Genomic DNA, 19,181 nt, shown 5'->3' on the forward strand with positions numbered 1-19,181 from the left:
TAGCTGAGAACAAATTACAGCCACAAATCTTCAAAAATAAATACGGTTTGCTAATTATTACCATACCTTGCCATGAAGTCAATGTACTCAATAATTCCTACTGGTAGTGTGAGCACAACAGATATGTCTGCTCTAAATGTTTGAGTAAATATTAGCTTTCCCCCTTTCCAGTAAAAATGAACACAGTAAACACCGGACTCACATGTTCCCATGCCTATGTGAGCAACACTCCAGAAAAGGCATTAAAAATAGAATGGAAAAAGAAACTTGGGAGACAAAGTGACTCAAACACACGCACAGGAAGGAAGAGAAAAAAAAAAAAAAAATCACTTAAATAAAGCATGAATGGTTGATATCTATCTATCTATATATATATATATATATATATATATATATATACATACATATAGATAGATAGATAGATATCATGTTTGTATAGTCTGGTTGGGAAATATGTGCATGTTGATATAATTCTTTATCATTATAGTAGTATAGTAGTCTACCATTCAAGTTACATTGAAATAATGAATATGGGCTTAAAGAGCAGACTCTCGGCTTTGATAAGAGGGTATTCACATCCAAATATGGGGAGGGGGCTCAAATTACAGCGCTTTGATATGCAAATCCCTCTTTTTCACATGCTCTTATGTATTTGGGCAATTAACTTAAAAACAGTTTCAAGGAGTCTTCCTTCATTGTTTCTTCTTCGGTGAAGCAAGTCTAAGTGTTACATTTGCATTTGGAAGCGGTTGTTAACACACAGCATGCAGTGAAACAGACCCTCCTCAGGCTGTCCAGCTGAATCAAATCCATCGGAGAGCAGAAACATTACAAGTGGTTAAATCGACAATATGGTACCTAGAAGAGAACAAGGTGCTGTGTTCTACTCCTTTGCTGTTTTGTTTTTAGAGATGGGAACATAAACTGACTGCACTGTTTGGCCTCCTAAAGCCTTAAAGTAAATATGCATGCGGAGCACATCTGCTCACTCCGTTCATGTCATTTATGATAGAGCGTGTGTGTGTGTTGTTCATAAAAATGTGCATTGATTGTATTGGTCTGCGATTGTTTTTGTTAACCCCAACTAGCCAGAGGAGTTGAGTTCATCTGAAGCCTTAAATGGATACCTCCAACCCCACAGTTCTCTCTGCTCCCCATAAACTGGCACTGGTTTCCGTCAGACTGACACAAACCTGGCAAAATCTCTCAAGTATGCTCACGGACATAGTAACAGATTTATATGTTGCTGAAGAATGACAAAGCTATGTGAACGTTTCGCCCATGAATGTCAAAACAAGGCTTTCATGTAAAAGCATAGACATCATTACGCTTTGATTTCATGACAAGTTCTTGCACTGAATCCAACATCAACCTGGTGAAAATGTACCTGAAGGGTGAGACCATGTCATGAGTACATCGTTCAAGTTTATAAAGCCACAATCCTGTTGAGTGCTAAAATACCGGTCGCCTGAGGATGTCTTAACAACAGTCAATTTTACCTTTGGAATGGAAGGAGATCAGGCAGTCGCAGAGAGGCCATTTCTCCACAGGTTCTTCCAGGATCACCTCCTCAGGAAAAATCTCTACGTCAATGTAGTCAAACTTACAAAGTCGCTCCAAGATCTCAGTCATGGGCTTCGACTTGGACTTCTTCATCATTGCACATATTCCCACAATGATCTGTCGCTCTGATGGCTGGTGGAAGAGGACAGGGACGATGAAAGAAGACGAGAGAGTCAAACACAACAGACACAAAGAAACAATGCCAAAGTGGCTGGATGATGTGGGTGCCATCAGAGAATGCTTATCAATCCAGTCTTTGAGCATAAAACGGAAATATTAATCACACCTTTTTCTTTCATTTTTGAACATTGTTTGAAAATTCATTACTAGATACTGAGGATTGCTTGCATCCACTTAGAGTTGTGTTTCTGGTCAAATAAAGGTTCTGAGTCCAATGTTCAACCCTTACAGTAAAACCAGGAAATCCGCCTCAGCTGTATCACCATAAACCTTTAGCCATGTTGCACACTTTTATTGCTGATTTTATTCACGTCTTAGAGAATAACCACCGTGAAATCTGAAAGTTTTATTGCACTAAATCACATCTTTGAGTTGGGTCGAAATGTTCAGAGCTGAGGGTAGTATAAAAACTACTGCCTCACTACCAGGGCCTTCTTTTTAGCACCTGGCTTCTGTGAACAAACCAGAGGGGCCGAGGAAAGGACCTCCTAAAGGACCCTGGTTCCCGGAAAAGGTTCTTATGGGCGATGAGCTAGGTTTCAACTACTAAATGCAACCAGTTGCACACCACTTAATGGCTCTCACAAGCTTGAGGTAACGGTGAGTCATTTGATCCACTGTTGATATAAAAATATTGATTATACCTTTGCTGCTTTAAGACACTCTGAAAGGATCACTCTACTGGGCATACACCATTTTGATTTGGGTAACAGTGTGACCCTTTTATCAGGCCGAACCTTAAATTACTTTTCCTGATCTGATCAACGGGTTTCCATCTGCTCTGCGACACCTCTTTGTGAGACATGAGCTCTTCAGTCTCTGACACATACCCCCCCACAGGCGTTCCACTGGGGAGTCATCAGATCATCCAGGTTAGAGTTGTTTTTGAAAGCAGGCAACATCCCCATTCTTTGAACTAAAAAAAAAAAACTTTCAGCTCTGTTGCGATTATGTCATTTTACACACGCTACTTACCGACTCATCTTCATCATCCTCCATGTCCTCCTCTCGAAACATCTCCTTCTTCATGCCAGCCTCCATTTGACCCATGTCTTGCTCATCATCTTCACAACCAACCACAAACCGAGGAACGTTTCTGTGAACCCGCCCTTGTTCTTTCACTGGTCCTCGTCCCTTGAAGGGCTCGGACATCACAAACCCTGGAGTAGCATAGCTGCTTGAGGAGGCCCTTCGCAGAGGTGCGGTTAAGTTAGTGATGACGGTGGCAAGGCAGGGAGAAACCCAGTCAGCTGTATTACACGATGGCTGGGTGACACCGGAGATCTGTAGATGAAGTGAAGGATCTGCTCGCCTGTCTCAGCTAGCTGATGACAGCTTCATAATACGGGCTGAGGTAGAAAATAAGGAGTGTTGAGGTGCACAGTCAAGATCCTGGTTACGAAAGTCCCTGTTTCAGTACAGAGGAGGCTCGGGGAAAAAACATGTCCCAGCCTGAAAACTTCTCTTCTTACAGGTAAACATTTGCACACCATTGAAGTCACCCTGGGGAGAAAGAAGAAAGAAACTAGTTGATCAACTGGTTAAAAATAATTCATTTAGGTAAACATCAACAAACATCAGAAAAAAAAAACAACCGTGCTGGTTGGTGCAGTGTTGTGACATGTACCATTCGTGAAGTAATTGTCGGGGGAATATACTCAATTCATTAACAATCATATCAACAACAGTCTGACACGCATCATAGTTAGAATTAAAGAGAAGGAGACTGAAAATTTAAAAAAAATAAAAAAATAAATTGTTTGTGCATAAGTCATGTGAGAGAAAATGAATAGTAAGCAGAATTTAGTTCCACATTGTTAGTAGCACCTCTGAGGTTAATGCTGGATTCTCCATATGCACAAAACAGACGTTCCAGTCAAATTCACTGAAGAGGCTTTCACTCCTGACAGTTGTACTACACACAGCAGCATCATTTACTGGATGTGAGCCCACTGCTGACATCTTAGTTTTGTAAATTGTCCATGTTGATGTTAGTTGTTACCATGGTGACAGGGACTGCGCTTCAGTCAGACTGTCCATCTACTGAAACACAAGTTGTATTACATAACTCTGGTTTGAGTTTCCCTTTGAATCATTCATTAAAAGGGCTGTGTAAGACGCAGTTTTATTGTTTCACACCCACTTAATGTGGGCCTTTATAAAGTCTAGTCAGTCCTGTTCCTTGTTCACTCACAGATCACAAAACTATTGTCACTACTAAGCCTCCTTTGACGTTTGACGTTAGCTTAATACAGTTAAGCCAAACGATGGTTCCCGACGGGCTGGTGCGACACGGAAGCCGTTTCAGCGGTTGTTGTTTTGGATTTCCACTTCCCAGAATTTGTTTAGACAAGAGGCATTCTGGGAAGCAGAGCAAATAGATTTGTTGCCATTTTCCTGATTTACGGATAATGGTAGTTTAGAGTAAAAACAAGAAAAAAATTCAGCCGAACCTCATAATGTCCCTCTCTAAAAACAAAGCTTTACAAAGTACACAAGATGTACAAATAAAACCATGAAACACACACACAAGCTGTCCCAAAAACACAAAAAAAATATGCCGTGATTATACACTTGTGCACACAATACTAGAGCTGCAGCTTTTGTTGTGAACCAAACCATGAATCAAACACAACGCACAGCCAAACTCAGCTCATGTGTCTCTCATCAGTGCAATGCCATCCACCCGCACCAAACAGCTGAGTGAAGGGGAAAAGCTTTCAAAAGCAGGCGGGCCGAGCAGGGGAGCTTATTTAAAGTCACTTCCACTCACATGCCGCCCAGATGATTTTACTGCGCCCATTAAAACATACGCGGCTGCTAAAAAGCAGGCGCAACCTCCACGTGTCCTGGACTTTCTGCCCGGACATACCTCAGCTGAGTCTCGCATGCCGTCCTGCCTAACCTTGGTACCCAAAAATAACCGCGTCCTCTCCAGCAGGACAGAAACTGAGAGTCCAGGGTGTTAGGTGCCAGCTATGGAACCCAAAGATAACTCATCACTACAGAACTCTGAGGCGATGACAGGCCGCACTAAACCACGACGCGGCCCTTCTAGCCGGACCGAGGTCAAAGACCACTAACAGAGATAAACTCGTAAATAAATACCTATTGCTGCTGTGAGCAGAGCCTGAGTTTACTCAGACGTTGTTACACCATGCACGTGAAACTTAAGTTGCTACAAGAGCTGGAAAATTAAGCCACCACGTCGTAAGCCAATCACAGAAACCCCAACAGGCCAACACTTTATGCCAAGTGTCCCCCAGATGATAGTATTAAAGCACAGTGCATAGCTCAGAGACAGGCCTTGATAACATTATGTGCAGCCATAAAACATGGCAGGAAATGCAGGCACTGGTTCCTATTTCAATCATCCAGAGATGATTACGTGTCGTGACATGGCACTGCAGACAGTATCTGGTACACATTTTCTCTGTGGAGTCAACAGCTCGTCAGCAAGCAACATAGAGAACATAGAAACAAATTAGGTATCAATATGGTTTGTCTACATGTAAAAGGTTTGAATGTAGTGGCTGATCACGTCATCAGAAAAAGTCAAATAAACTTCACACAATGCCGACTAAAGTCGTTAACTCACAGCTCCAAAAACATTCCGGAGGGACTGCACAAGAGAACGCGGATGTCTGACTGTGCAAAATTTGCTCCGAAGCCCAACTACTAACCCCCTGGGGGGCTAATATTCAGGTATTGTGTGATATTGTGCCCCCCACGATCTCAATGGTATGATGTACTGATAAAACAACTACCCGTTTAAATCCAGCGGAATTTTCCTGATACTATGTGCATTTATTTTAGACCCATGTCCTCAAGAACCAATCAAACAAAAATCTTCCAGCATTTCACATTCAAACTGCACAGAAACAAGTATTGCTTTGTCACCTAAGGATGAAGTGAATTATCACATCATTGGCGAAATAAGTTGTAACATCTTGACACCATTTAGCTGGACTGAAGTCATAAACTACTTAATGATCCTTTAAGCGACGATTAAAACTAAAATAGACAAAGAACACCGACAGAAAGTCAATTCAGCGACGGCTCCTGTCTGCCAGGCAGATTGTTCCCCTTGAAAAACAAAACCCTCCATCACTCATGAATAAATTAGGGGGCTGATTAACACCATCCCCAGCTGTCACCTGTGGGTCCTCTTCCAGGGAAGGCTCACCTCCGTCATCACAACGCAGCCCCAATAAAAAGGCTTTTAACCTTTGAGAACGTCTCCCACAGGCCACCTGTGTGTTGGATATGGCCGGGAGGAGCTGGTCATTAGCTTTTCCCTGATAACATATCATAAGAAAAACACGACACGCTGTGCAGCAGTTTCTCTGCAAGTCATGGCTCCCTTAATACACACACAAACAAGGATAAATTCTGATATCTGCAGGTTCCTTTAGAAGTTAAGAGGAAGAAGATGTAAAAGCAGATGTGACTTTGACTGTGAAAAAAGTTCAATGTGACGTTAAGAGTAAAAAGACTCACCCCTTTTCTCCCTGCCTGTTATCTAAAGACATTTAAATCATTAACGAAGCAGTTAATTATTGATAAGCAGATGATTCTCATCCCTCAAAAATATGACTGCGGAGCCCAAGATAAAAATGCTGGCTATCAGGATTCGACTACCAGCAGGGCAGCTACACTTGCTCTTTATAAGCTTTGAGCAGTTGAGAAATGAGCTTTCAGAAACTGAAAGCTGAGCGCATAAAACTCTTGCTGGTTCGTGCAAAACGGGGCCCCATCATTTCTCACTCATCAACCCAAACAATTCTGGCTGCAGAGGGGACCTCTGAAGGGTTTACGAGATGATTTACAATACACAGACAGACACAGGACTTCTAAGCTTTTGATTGATACAGTAGCTTGAATCAAGTGCAAAGCTTCCTGGGTTGCAATGAAATGAAAGTTTATGGGGCCCCTCAGGAGCATCTCAGCAGCAGCAAATGTCACTGAGACCAGACATAGCAACAAAGAATATTCAAAAATGTGGTCCTGACAGATCAATTCAAATATGGGGCAAAGGTGACTATTTCAAGACAACAACAGCTCGTGACACCAAACACGCCAAAAGAAGAGGAATGAATGGGTTTTGTTCATCAATTAGTTCCAAGTGACTTATAACAGACTAATGAAGCTTTTCCAACATATTGTGAAGGATTCTAAGCCATGTTTATCGTGTTATTGTTATATCACCTTTATTGTTTCATCTCATTCAGGAGTCCCCTCGATGTTTCAAGAACATCTTGTCTGTTACCACAACTTTCTCTTTGTGGTCCACATCAGCCGGCACAGTGACTGTTGTGGGACCTCCCTTATGCAAGCCAAATAAATAGGATTCAGAAATAACTTTGATGCGAGTAAAGCGTCACAGCCTAAAACACGTCGCTGTGTCAGAAATGTAAAAATCGAGGTGTGGATTTCCTGCTTTAGTTATATAAAGAGGTAGCATGCGTTACAGCTCACCGTCTTTTGACACTTCAAAAGCACACGTCAAAACAACCAGATTCACTTCTCTTATTTCCATTCAGAAAGTAGCCGAATCAGCGTCGACACATCAGGCCGCTCGCTATCTTTGAGATTCATTCAGCCTTCAAAATCAGCACCCGTGGTTTACAGGTGTCCAGCAGTCTGTTCTTAAACACGATCTGCGCATCAAATCGCTTTAAAATACAATGAATGGGCGCTCAAACCCCGCATTATAAATCTGTGAGACGGTTTGCTCACTGCACACAACTCCTGACAACTACACGTTAGTTATAAAACGTTAAACGCTAGTCTGCCTTTGTCCATTTCCAACTAAACAACAGAGGAAAAAAAACCCGCTTTCCTGGACCACAGGACCCAAAGCCGCGCGTGAGAACACACAAAAGCATTTAAGTAACTTACCGGCGGAAAACAACTGGAAGTCAGTGTTTTGTTCACTTCCTTGTTTCCACTGACTTGACTGCAGTGAGGGTAAGCGTCTGTTACCTCAACTGGTTTTCTTTCTTTTTTTTCTTCTTTTAACGATAAAGTTGTGGGCTGTACGTTAAAGTTCACGTCCGGTCACCGCTGCCGTGTTGAGCTGCTGTCGCTGCCAGCTTCCTTCCTTCCTCTTTTTTTTTTTTTTCTTCACCTCGTACTGAACATAAATGTTTCAAAAAACGCACCATTGCTGCCATCTAGCGGTCAATGTGCTGTACTACAACTACGCGCTTCAAAGAAATGATGGAGAAGATTTTTGCTTCTTCTGTTGCACTTTTTGGAATTTCGAAACCTTTCAGATGTTTTCAGTTTGAAGAGGATGACAGACAGGCCAGTTAAAGTAATACTATGTAACTTCTCAAAAAGCCCATTTTGGAGCTCCCCCTACAGGCTTGGAGGTAATGTACGGTTAAGACACTGTCGTAAATCTCTTTCTCTTCCTTGCTTCATCAGTCAACGTCTTCTTCTGTTTCTTCGGTGCCTCTGCCATGATGATCGTACTGACAATGTTGCGGTAGCTTAGCCTTATACTTGGGATCATGAGAGGGGTCTATTTGTTTTTGCGGTAGGTGTGCCAGAGAAAGCAAGTTGAAGTCCTTCCGCTCAGCTCCTGGGCCGCTCAGCTACCGGGCCGGTCCAGCAACGTTACATAGCGCAGTTTTTCCAAATCAGACCCCCAAAGGGCATAGGAGACAGGCCAATCGTAATATTAAAACTCATTCTAGCCGCACAATTTTTTTCAAACTGTTATTTTAAGGTAGAAATGTTACATAGTATTGCTTTAAGCACCAAATGGAGCAGTACTGCAGTTATCATGTTCAGAATGGGCTGTGCAATGTCTTGCTGAAATGAGAAAAGCTTTCTCTAAAAAGCTTAAGGCGCCAACATAGATGTATGAGAAACGTCATAGGCACTGTACTCCCATGATACTACAGAAGCAGGGTTTTGAAATATGTGCTGCTAAAAAGCAGGATGGCCCCTCTCCTTTTTTAGTCAGAAGGGCATGGTATCCATCTTGCGCTTGTTTTGTTGTTTTTTTAACGTGATGAACAAGATTCTGCAGTGTTTTTGTCACTGCTATCACAAATATATAAAATATTTTTTTTTTTGATGCTGTGCCGCTTGAGGCCTTGAAGACCTTGCTATTTGGTGCCTTGTATGCAGAGATTTCTTTGAAGTCTCTTACTGTGGAGTCCCCAAATTAATTTAAGTTTTACACCAAAAAAAGCAAAGCATACATGCATGCTCATGCACTCTTTTTACTTCTGGAGGCCTCAGGCTCTCAGACCCAGTTTTGTTACTGACTTATCCTTATCGGATTTCAGATGTTCAAACATCTTTTTTATTTTTTAAATGGTGTCCTATGGTGACCTATTCAAAATCAGAATATGTTGCTTTATGTTTATGCATTTGTCCAAAGCAACTTACACTCATGTAGACGGGTAGCGTAAGGGGGTCTTGCCTAAGCACCCCTACTGGAGGTAGTCCCTTTTCATACAGGGGTCAGGATTCAAACCCACCAGAAAGGCAAGGCAATTTTATTTATAGAGCACAATTCGTACATAAGGCAATTCAAAATGCTTCACAGCTACATAAAATCACAAGAAGGCAATAAAATCATTAAAAAAATTGAAAAAAATAAAATTAAAAAAATAAAATAAAATAATAATAAAAAATAATAATAATAATAAAAAAAATTAAAAAAATTAAAAAAAACATTAAAAATAAACATTAATTAATTAATTTAAAAGTGAAAGGCAGCAATCTTACCACTACACTATCCAGTCACGTTTTGTTGATGCATACACACCAGATCATCTAACTGCTTTAATTTTCCCTCCCTGGCATCCCAAACAGTCAGATGCCCCTCCACCAGAAAATTTGGGCTAATTTCTTGTCAGAATGCAGACTTTAAAACTTTTAACAGACACACCTCCATTATTAAGATATACAACAGTTTAGTGAATGGTCATTCCAAAAGACTGGCTCAAACGGATAGATCAGTAACGTCTTATCACCTTTCTCTTAGATTAGATGTGACGACTGCTGACTGCAGTTCTCCGAAATAATCTCTTATATTGCCTTAAGGACAAAAGAAAAAGCAACTTAAAATCTCTTGATAAGGTTAAAAGAAAAAAGGTCACAAACAAGTCTCACATTTCCATGACGCCAGAGTTCCCTTTGCTTCCTTTTGAGCTGTTACCAAAGACAGTTGAGCCCCGGTTGCTGCCGGACAGCCAACCTGGTGTAGCTGATGGGAGTCTGGCAACCTGTCAAGAAAATGTGGAGCGTCTGCCTCATCATACCGCAGGACAAGAGAAGCCAGTCTGTGCTGCGACATAAGGAAGCAGTGTTCATTAAGAACCAGTACGCCTCCCTCTGCCTGTCTCATCATCCCCCTCTCACCAAATATCCAGCATCCAAAAAACTCCTTTTAAACACTTGAAATTATGTAATGCATTAAAAAAAAAAAGCCCAAATGCTCTCTGAGGAGCTCTGTCTTCACTGAGTTAGTGGGTTCATATCACGATGCTCCTCCTGAATTTTAAAAGCCTGATGAAAACAAGTCTTTCTCTGTTTGAGGACACACTCAGCTCATGAGGCGACTGAGGCGAAGATGAAAAATGAGAAAGATTGGCTCAAAATGTGCAGCACTGGAACATTATCAGACTGTCAGCAGCCAGATTACAGGCACCTACAGAGATGTTCCGGTTAAATGTGAGCACTGGGACTGATTTTGTTCCGTACTCAAATAAATAGTTTGAGAATATAAACAAACAAAATAGGAAACTTTTTCTTCTGTACTTTCCAAGGATGAAGAGTGAGCACAGTCACTAAAGAGGTGAAAGGGTTCGTTCAGCATATCTCTGTGTTTCCTTCTGGGCAACATGGGGCAGCTCAGGAGGAAGAGCAGTCGTCTGTTAATCAGAAGGTCGGCAGTTTGATTCTTGACTTCCCTGGACCGCTTGTCGAAGCTTGCTTGCCTCTGATGCATCCATCGGCGTGTGAATGTGTGGGATGGAGAAAAAAATATCGCATAGCCTGTAACACCGTATGTACATGCTATGGGTGACTGTGACTTGTAGTGTGGAAACATTTTGATTGATCGACTTAATTAGAAAAACGCCGTGTGAGAATAGTTGATTTACCATGTCTCTTATTTTCCTGAAACTTTTGCTCACACTCACTTTACTCAAGAGATTTCCTGAAAAGAGGGAGGATCATTTCTGTTTCACAGATTCTGCCACAGTTTGTGAAACTCCAACTGTTTTTTTATACCAGATTCCACTCACATTTCTCACTTTATGTCGTTAGTGTAGCAACAAATAAACAGCCATTTATTACAGTAGTCATAGAGATACAACCAACATCATTTTTAAAAATGCACAATGCAACAATTTTACTTGCAACTTAAGAAAAAAATATATATTACCATAGCCATCGGTGAAACGTAGCTATGTATGGGATGCCATTTAAATCAATATAAACAGGCCTAAATATGAATGTATAAACCGATGTAATGTCTTCTGAAATGAATAAATTCAATGAATACACAAGCAAATGTCTGTTTTATTGAAAAAAAAAAACTTGATTCTGTTCCAGGATATATTTATTTCATAATGCAACATTTATTCATTTCAGGGGCCCTTCTTTCCACAGAGTGCTGAATAACTGCTGCCATGTAGTTATCAGGGCTGCTGCTCCATTAGATCATCTCTATTATCTGAGTCAAGCTGTGCGATTCATTCAGTCCGACATCTAAGCCCTTAATCTGAGTGCAAACAATGGAGATAAAAGGAATTTTTAAAATCTTCTTAAAGAAATTTGGAAAAAAAACAAAAAACTTGTCCTTTGCAAAAAATGTCTTTCTTTGAATGTATTGTAGTATTTATTTATTTGGTTATTAATGATCAGGGTAAGTGACCAGAGCACAATAAGCTGTCAAAGCTAAAGTGAGCTTTAATTAAAGCTGATGTGATGAAACAAAATGTGCAAAGACAGGAAAAACACAACTGGGGACATGGCAGAGAGACGCGGGGGAAGTGAATAGAAACAGGACGACTGAGCAGATGGACTAACAAAGTGCAGACGGAAAGACAAGACTGTATATACACACTGAGAACTAATCGGATAAAAAGACACAAGTGAAGCAACAGAGAACAAGAGGAAAGGGTGAGCAAAACAACAACTGACAGACAAGGACATGACAGGGGCTACAACAGGAATGTTTCAAAAGCAGACACCACACGTAAACCAGAAAATAAAGCTAAAGAGAAAGCTGGATCTTTATCAGAGCAATGAACACAAGAAGACCAAGACTGGACCAGAAATTCAACAGAAAACAAAAACAGGAGGCAAATGAACTAAAATGAAAAAGGTGCAGTTCTGTGCAGAGCCTTCAATCACTAGACATGTGCTTCTTTTAGTGGACTTCTTTTAGGACCTGTCAGTCCAGTGCTCAGGTCTCTGCACTGGCTTCCTGTCGCTCAGAGAATAGACTTTAAAACAGCTCTGCTTGTGTACAAGTCTCTTCATGGTCAAGCGCCAAAGTACATCTCTGACATGTTAAAGCCATATGAACCAACTCAGACTCTGAGAACCTCAGGGAGGGGTCTCCTGCTGGGGCCCAGAGTCAGGACTAAACAAGGTGAGGCTGCTTTTCAGTTTTATGCTCCTAAAATCTGGAACAGTCTTCCAGAAGATGTGAGACAGGCCTCAACTCTGACAACATTTAAATACAGGCTGAAAACAGTTCTATTTAGCTGTGCATTATGACAACTGAAAGTATTTTATCTGCACTCTTCGCTTTTAGTGTAATTAATTAATTTAATTTGCCTTCTTGTGATTTGATATAGCTGTAAAGCACTATGAATTACCTCATGTGCGAATTGTTCTCTACAAATAGACTTGCCTTGCCTTGCCTTGCCTTGCCTTGCCTTGCCTTGCCTTGCCTTGCCTTGCCTTGCCTTGCCTTGCCTTGCCTTGCCTTGCCTTGCCTTGCCTTGCCTTGCTTCTGATCACAAAACAGTATTTTTTACAACGCTACTGTCACCTTCATGGACTCGATTTTTCAGCTTGCCTCAGTGACAACATGTTACAGGATCACTTTCTTGTCGGGCTCAGGCAATAACATCGCCTGCATAGGGTTTCAAATCAAAACCTTTTGCTTGGGTTTAAAAACGCACCGTGGCTGGGACTAAAACACATCCTTTGCACTATGCTGACATCTACTTGATGGGAGCCATTTTAACGCTTCACATTTAGTTGCTGTCACAATTTTTGGAGGTCAGATATTCTTTGAACGAAATCATATTGCCATATTGGCCAGTGGGGTCCCTTTTGGGATGAGGTATGTCTGGTTGCATTTTATTGAAATACATACTCTAACTTTAAAGACGTCTATTCCTAGAGACCCAGGGAATGTGATTCTGAACCCGTAAATGGCAATAAAATGACTGAAAGACGGAGTGTGTTACACAACCTTTAAATACAGTTTTATGGTAACTGCAGCAGTTATTGGGTGCTCCAGCCCTTTACTGTGCAGTCTGGAAACCCCAGATTGGAGTTCCTGGACTTTTTGTCATGTTAGCAGAGTTTGTTACTTGTTATTTTGCCTGGCCTACAGAGATGTAAGACTCAGATCCCAGAATAGAGAAAGTCCAGAAACCAGATATATTGCCTTTATTTTACTTCATTTAAGGTAAACTAAGGTCAATTTTAAGATCTAAGGTCTCATTTTCATTGTTCCCCCCACACTGCTGTAAGTCATCATTATGTATGTCTTTGCACTGGTGCCACAGGTGGAAGTTCCTCCAAACTTCCAAATTCTTCTGAGTCCTGGAGCTTTGAACTGTGACATGTCACTGCATCTCTGATTTACTTTTAGAAAAAATACTGTCACTGTCACAGAATTACAGAAAATTGAGCACAAGATCTAGTTATAAATTTTGTTCAGATTTGCCAGTGTGTCCCGAACACACACACACACACACACACACACACACACACACACACATACATATTTATTGAGACAGCCCTGGTAGCTATAAAGCAAGCATTCACTTCTTTGGGGAGGTTGTAAAAAAATTTGTCCTCCCTCTTGATAGGCTGCAAGAGACTGTGTCAACAGACACGCACACACACACGCTAACCCCTGTTTGTAATGGATAGTAGGGGTAGATGCCAAGCCAGGTCTGATTGAAAGGACCCCTTATGACTTGAAGCAGCCTTAATTTTTATATTAGGAATTTTTGTAACTACAGTCCTGCATTTAAGATAGAGGAATTTTTTTGTCTTAATGTCTAACTATACATATGTATTATTTGGTGAGTGAAGGACTGCAAGATCGCCTGTTGATAAGAGTTTAGTGCTTGTGAAGAAAACCTTTCTTGAGACAAAGTTAGTGCCATCTTCTGACCAAGGATAGATATAGCACGATCCATTTAAAAAAAGGGTCAAATGGTTTTCTCATAGAATTCAGAGTTTCAGAAAAACAATTCAATGATTCCTTTGACATATTTCAATATACATAGAAACACACACTCAGATATAAGAGGGGGGCTCAGAGAAATGTTCCTGTCTGTGAGAGAATTTCAAAACCATTTAGTTTCTCACACGTATATACACACAGCTTTGGATAAAAGCGTCTGCAAAATGACCGTAATGTAACGTAACGTAACACAGCACCAATTCACAAAAAATGTCATCTCAAATCTAATTCATTAAGTATAAAATTAGTCCATTTCATTCATATAGAGCCAATTCAAAAAGGATTTCCTAGCTAAGGAAACCAACAGATTGTACCGAAACTTCTCTTCGGTCCAATCCCCCGTTCTGAGTGTGCCTGAGGCGACTGTGGAGAGAAACGACTCCCTTTTAACAGGAAGAACCCTCTGACAGAACCAGTCTTGGGGGGGGGGGGTGACCATCCGCCTCAACCAGCAATTAACTGTTGCAAAATAGATATCCTGTCAAATGCATAAAATCTATATTCATTAATACATTTTCTATTTTCGCCTATCAGTCTTAGAGCCTATCTTTCTTAGAGCCTATCTTTCTCTGTGTGTGTGCATGTACGGTCATGTGCAAAATCCTGCAAATGGAATTTTACTCTGTTAACTGTTGAGGTGCTCTGATGCACAGACTCCTGACATTTATAATGTAATATATTCTAATATAGAATATTTGCTGGTGCAAATGAAGTGGTTGTGTACATTACAGGAGTGTTCATCTTTCTGTTCATTTATACCCAACTGGATGCTGCCTCTGTCCATTACTGTGTCGTATTTAACCTTCTTCACAGACTTAATTTCTAAATCTGTAAGTGTAAGTCTGTTTGTTTAAGGGGTCACTCTAATTCCAGACTTCCATATGTGGAGATGCTGTCATTTTTATGTCTCAGGAGTCATGTGAATGTCATTTGGGAATGATTTCTCTTTTCCGTGTGCGGCCTTGTGGGTAAAGCTGTGAGGCTGTGGTGCTTTGGGCAAGATGCTAACACATCTTAGACAAACGCATTAGCTTGCCAATGCAAAGTTAAACAAACACCGATGCTTAGGATCAGCGTTACGAGCTCTGCAAGTACTGGTTTATAAAGCAAACTGTAAGAATTTGAAGGGTTTTTCTTTCGCCATATTTCACCTTACCATAAAGTTTTAATAATTTTGTCCAGTAGTTTTTACATCACAGAAACTTGCACTGCAGTTTTACAGAAAACAAGTGAAAAGTTGTTTTAGGGCCTCGGAATGCAACAAATCTTTTTTGTAAGGTTTGGTAGAGGTTCGTGTAACTATATGATGAAGAGGGAGTGATACGAGTAATGTTGAGATCACATGTACTGTATCTCGTATTTCTTGAGAAGGAAAATGATAACTTTTCATTCTGTCAGCCAAGCTAGACAGCCATTCAAATGAATGGCACTGATAACATACCGCCACATCTGCTCTCAGTGTAGTCAAGGAGGTCCAGAGATCCCCAGAGTTACCATCCCTAGACTGTCTCACATGCGATGTTTATTCATTAAATAGCTTTTGAAGCATTTCACTCATTCACAAACATAAACCTCAGTGTCTTTAACCAGTGTTAATCACAATCACTATAACTTTGAAAGTCGCCATGGTTACCAGCCTACATGTGCATAGCAGCCTTTTGTACAGGCTTTGGAGAGACCTGAAGCACAGCAGAGAGGGATGGGGAAAAGTCCACAGGTTCTATTTGTTCAGATTTTCCAACTAACGCCACCTTCTTCTTAAGGTTATCAAATTATGTTTTAATGCAAGAATTGTTGAGGCATTTAAATCTGGAGCAAAGAGATTAGCTGATGACAGAACCAGGCTGAGAATGGCAATCTAGACTACTAGCATGACTAAAAATCTTAAATATGCTTGATTTTTTTTTCTCATCTTAGGATAGAAGTGACCTATGAGAGAGGCTGAAATGCCTGATTCGTATCATCAATATGCTCATGCATAATGTGTATGGAAAATATCTATGTGAGTGGAAATATAGGTGCGTGTGAAAGGCCCAGTCTGAAAACAGAAAGTCTGTCAACTGAAACAGATGCCTCAGCACTTTTCCTAAGGTTGAAATTTGTCACCCTGAAGAAAAAGCCTCAGTTTGCTTGCAGTTGATCCTGTTTGAAAACCTGTGTCAGCAATATTCCAGGTTGTTTCCAGCATGCGGCTTCTCATATTTGGATCATTTGGGTCGCAGAAAAGAGAAAACAGAAGCATCTCTGTATTGACCTCCCTCGTCCACTCAGTGAGGTCTTTCACATAGACTCTGCTGTGTAATGCATCTTGTTGCGGATCAAGCCGGCACTCACAGAGACTTTAAATGAACTAAAGCTAGTCACCACAAGTGATGGTTTGGTGTAAATGAAGACACACATGTAGGTTCATCAAGACACATATATATACAGAACAGTTTACAGTGAACATGAGCACAGCTCAAGCTAACTCATTAAAAAAAAAATAGCTGGATTAAGAACTTCTTTGGAACAAAAGGGACATTCAAGGTAGAATTTGCATGTTGTATTGTATAAACTGGTGAGAGACAGGATACCACAGTCATTTAAATGGAACATAGTTGATTTTGTGAGTCAGCTCGGCACTATAGTCATAAACACATATTCTCTTTACAACCAAGACTGTGAAAACACACCACTTTTCCTGTAAAAGAGTCCTTGTGTGCCTTAATAAATAGTCTGTCCAATGTAAAAAGCCCATATATTCAACATTTTAACAACCTTGGTCAAATCTCGGACAGATGATACTATAATTTCCAAGAGAGGGTTTCTTTACTACCTTGAACAAAACACAACAGTGGTTCAATTCTTTGCCTTCCACAGGGCCAAATTATTCAAAGTTCTGGGATTTGACTTTCTCATTAGTCTCAGTATTGATCAAGCAAATTGGAACCAAGCCTGTTCGAACACAAAAAGAAAACATATCCACAGGATAAAGAAGTTGATAAAAGCCATACCCAGATCGAGAACTGATGGAAACTGAGCAAATCGGTGAAACTCACTGCAAAGGGACTGTTACATTCATAAGGACAAAGCGAGACAACAGAGAGTCCACAAAGACTACAGAAGTACAGACTAAAGTTGAATTAAAACTGTCAAATATTTTGTCAGTTTAGTAGTCTATGTAGACAAAGTAGTTTTGGCACAACTGGAGTATGGTTCAAAATTACATAAACACGCACAAATGCATTAATACATGTTCAGTGGACATAAGCACTGCACATGTGAACATATTTTTCGCACCGATGGAACATTGTAGAAATAGTATATCGGCCTGGGTAGAAGATGCACAATCTGATTGTCCTTTGTCTGATTTTTATATCTGAATCATAATCTGTGTAGAGTTTAACAAATACTCTTGTTTCTTGGCACTTGGACTTATGCTGCAGTTTTTTCATCAACTTTTAAATGAAACACAGATTTATGACCAATTTGGAATCCCAAGAATCCTGGCCTTACATGTAGAGTCACCAGTATTGGGTGTATGGAAATACATAAAACTGTAGATGCTCTTTTGTTGACTATAAAACTATAAATGTGGAAGACAATGTTGACTGACAAAAATAACATATGCCTCAAGGTGAACTTTCCCTGAAAAAAATGAAAAATGAAAAATGAGAAAGCTGCAACATAAAATGTTTTGGATATTTTGAGACGCCTACATTCCTCAGATATGTCACCATGCAACAGCTGATTGACATGAATGATGCTCAGTAAACCTTATGTTTCTATAATATCTGCTGGATAAATACTGACTCAACAAATATACCCAAAATTAGAACAAATCAGCTGTTAAATCTTATTCCGTTTGAAGATGTCGGTGGTAGGTGTGTGTAAGGGTTTCAGCACACAGAGCCAGTGTTGGCACCTCTGAATATAGATTGGCGGAGACGAGTGGGAGACACACCTTTCCTCAACCTCAGGCCAAGGTTTAGCATGTTTGACTTTAAGCTGAATGCACACAGAAAGTAGCAGCTGACACACTGAGTACTGTATGCATGTTGAAACGGGCACCCACACGCTTGTAAACAAGCTCAAGAAAATCCAGCTGATTACTATTTTTCCTTTTTTATTAGCAACTTTGAGAAACACAATTAAAGTGATTTCATCTATTGGCAAATAGTAATAATATTTCATTGTACCCTGGTGTGCAATGACAATAAAGTCTATTCTATTCTAATAAAAATAATGATTGGCAATTTAATATAACCAAACAATATTAGACATAATCTAAATTACTGTTTTAATCTACCAGACAATAATTTACTTTTATGTACTATATGAGGCACAAGTCCTCCAATTGAAACAATCAAGTCGTAATGATGTGAAATATTCATACGTATAAGCAGTAGAAGGAAAACACAACTCATGTAAGTGTTTCCACATCAGAGCAAATGTCATTCTTTTTGCAATGAGACCTTCATGGATGCCATATTTACAATTCAGGGACAGTTTCTCTCACGACCCAAAGAGGTCGCATATTCTGGGACTCAATTATAGATCTTATCAGGCTGAATAAACAAACACCCCATAGGGACGTTTTAAGGCAGAGGACAGGTTTAACTACTTGTAGACGATTGTCGTGAATTCGCCTCAAAACCCATTTTTGCCGTATTAAGCTGTATTTGAAATACTGTGATGAAGGAAAAGCAATGACTGTACAGAAACACATGTTGTAATTCAATTTCAAAGCCCTGTTTCAACAATGGCAGCATCAACAAAATAATTGACACACTTTAAACTGGAAAATGTGTTTAAATACTACTTAATTACTTTTTATTACTATTACAACAACTATGCCAAACTTACAGTTTTCACTTAATTCAGCATCTGCTTGAATGCAAACACCAGTAATAACTTTTTTTTACGTAATTGTAAAAAATTCAGGCAGTAAGGGGTAAAGACTGGGGAAATGCCTTTCTGCAAATAAATC

At 40.2% G+C, this 19,181-nt stretch overlaps 1 protein-coding gene across 8 annotated transcripts in view; it reads right to left on the reverse strand.

Moving 5' to 3' along the window:
• The window catches only part of ppip5k1b (diphosphoinositol pentakisphosphate kinase 1b), a 48,400-nt gene extending 40,555 nt beyond the window's left edge, over positions 1 to 7,845 (reverse strand). For all 8 annotated transcript variants that reach the window (XM_075470420.1, XM_075470417.1, XM_075470414.1 and 5 more), the window contains exons 1-3: positions 7,645 to 7,845; positions 2,719 to 3,246; positions 1,500 to 1,695 (exon numbers count right to left, since the gene is read on the reverse strand). In XM_075470420.1, coding sequence (XP_075326535.1) covers positions 1,500 to 1,695; positions 2,719 to 2,895 — 373 coding nt within the window. In that variant the 5' untranslated portion in view covers positions 2,896 to 3,246; positions 7,645 to 7,845. The remainder of the gene's footprint in view (positions 1 to 1,499; positions 1,696 to 2,718; positions 3,247 to 7,644) is intronic.
• Positions 7,846 to 19,181: the final 11,336 nt, after the last annotated feature.

Source organism: Odontesthes bonariensis, chromosome 7 (genome assembly GCF_027942865.1).
Source record: "Odontesthes bonariensis isolate fOdoBon6 chromosome 7, fOdoBon6.hap1, whole genome shotgun sequence".
Classification (NCBI taxonomy): Eukaryota; Metazoa; Chordata; class Actinopteri; order Atheriniformes; family Atherinopsidae; genus Odontesthes; species Odontesthes bonariensis.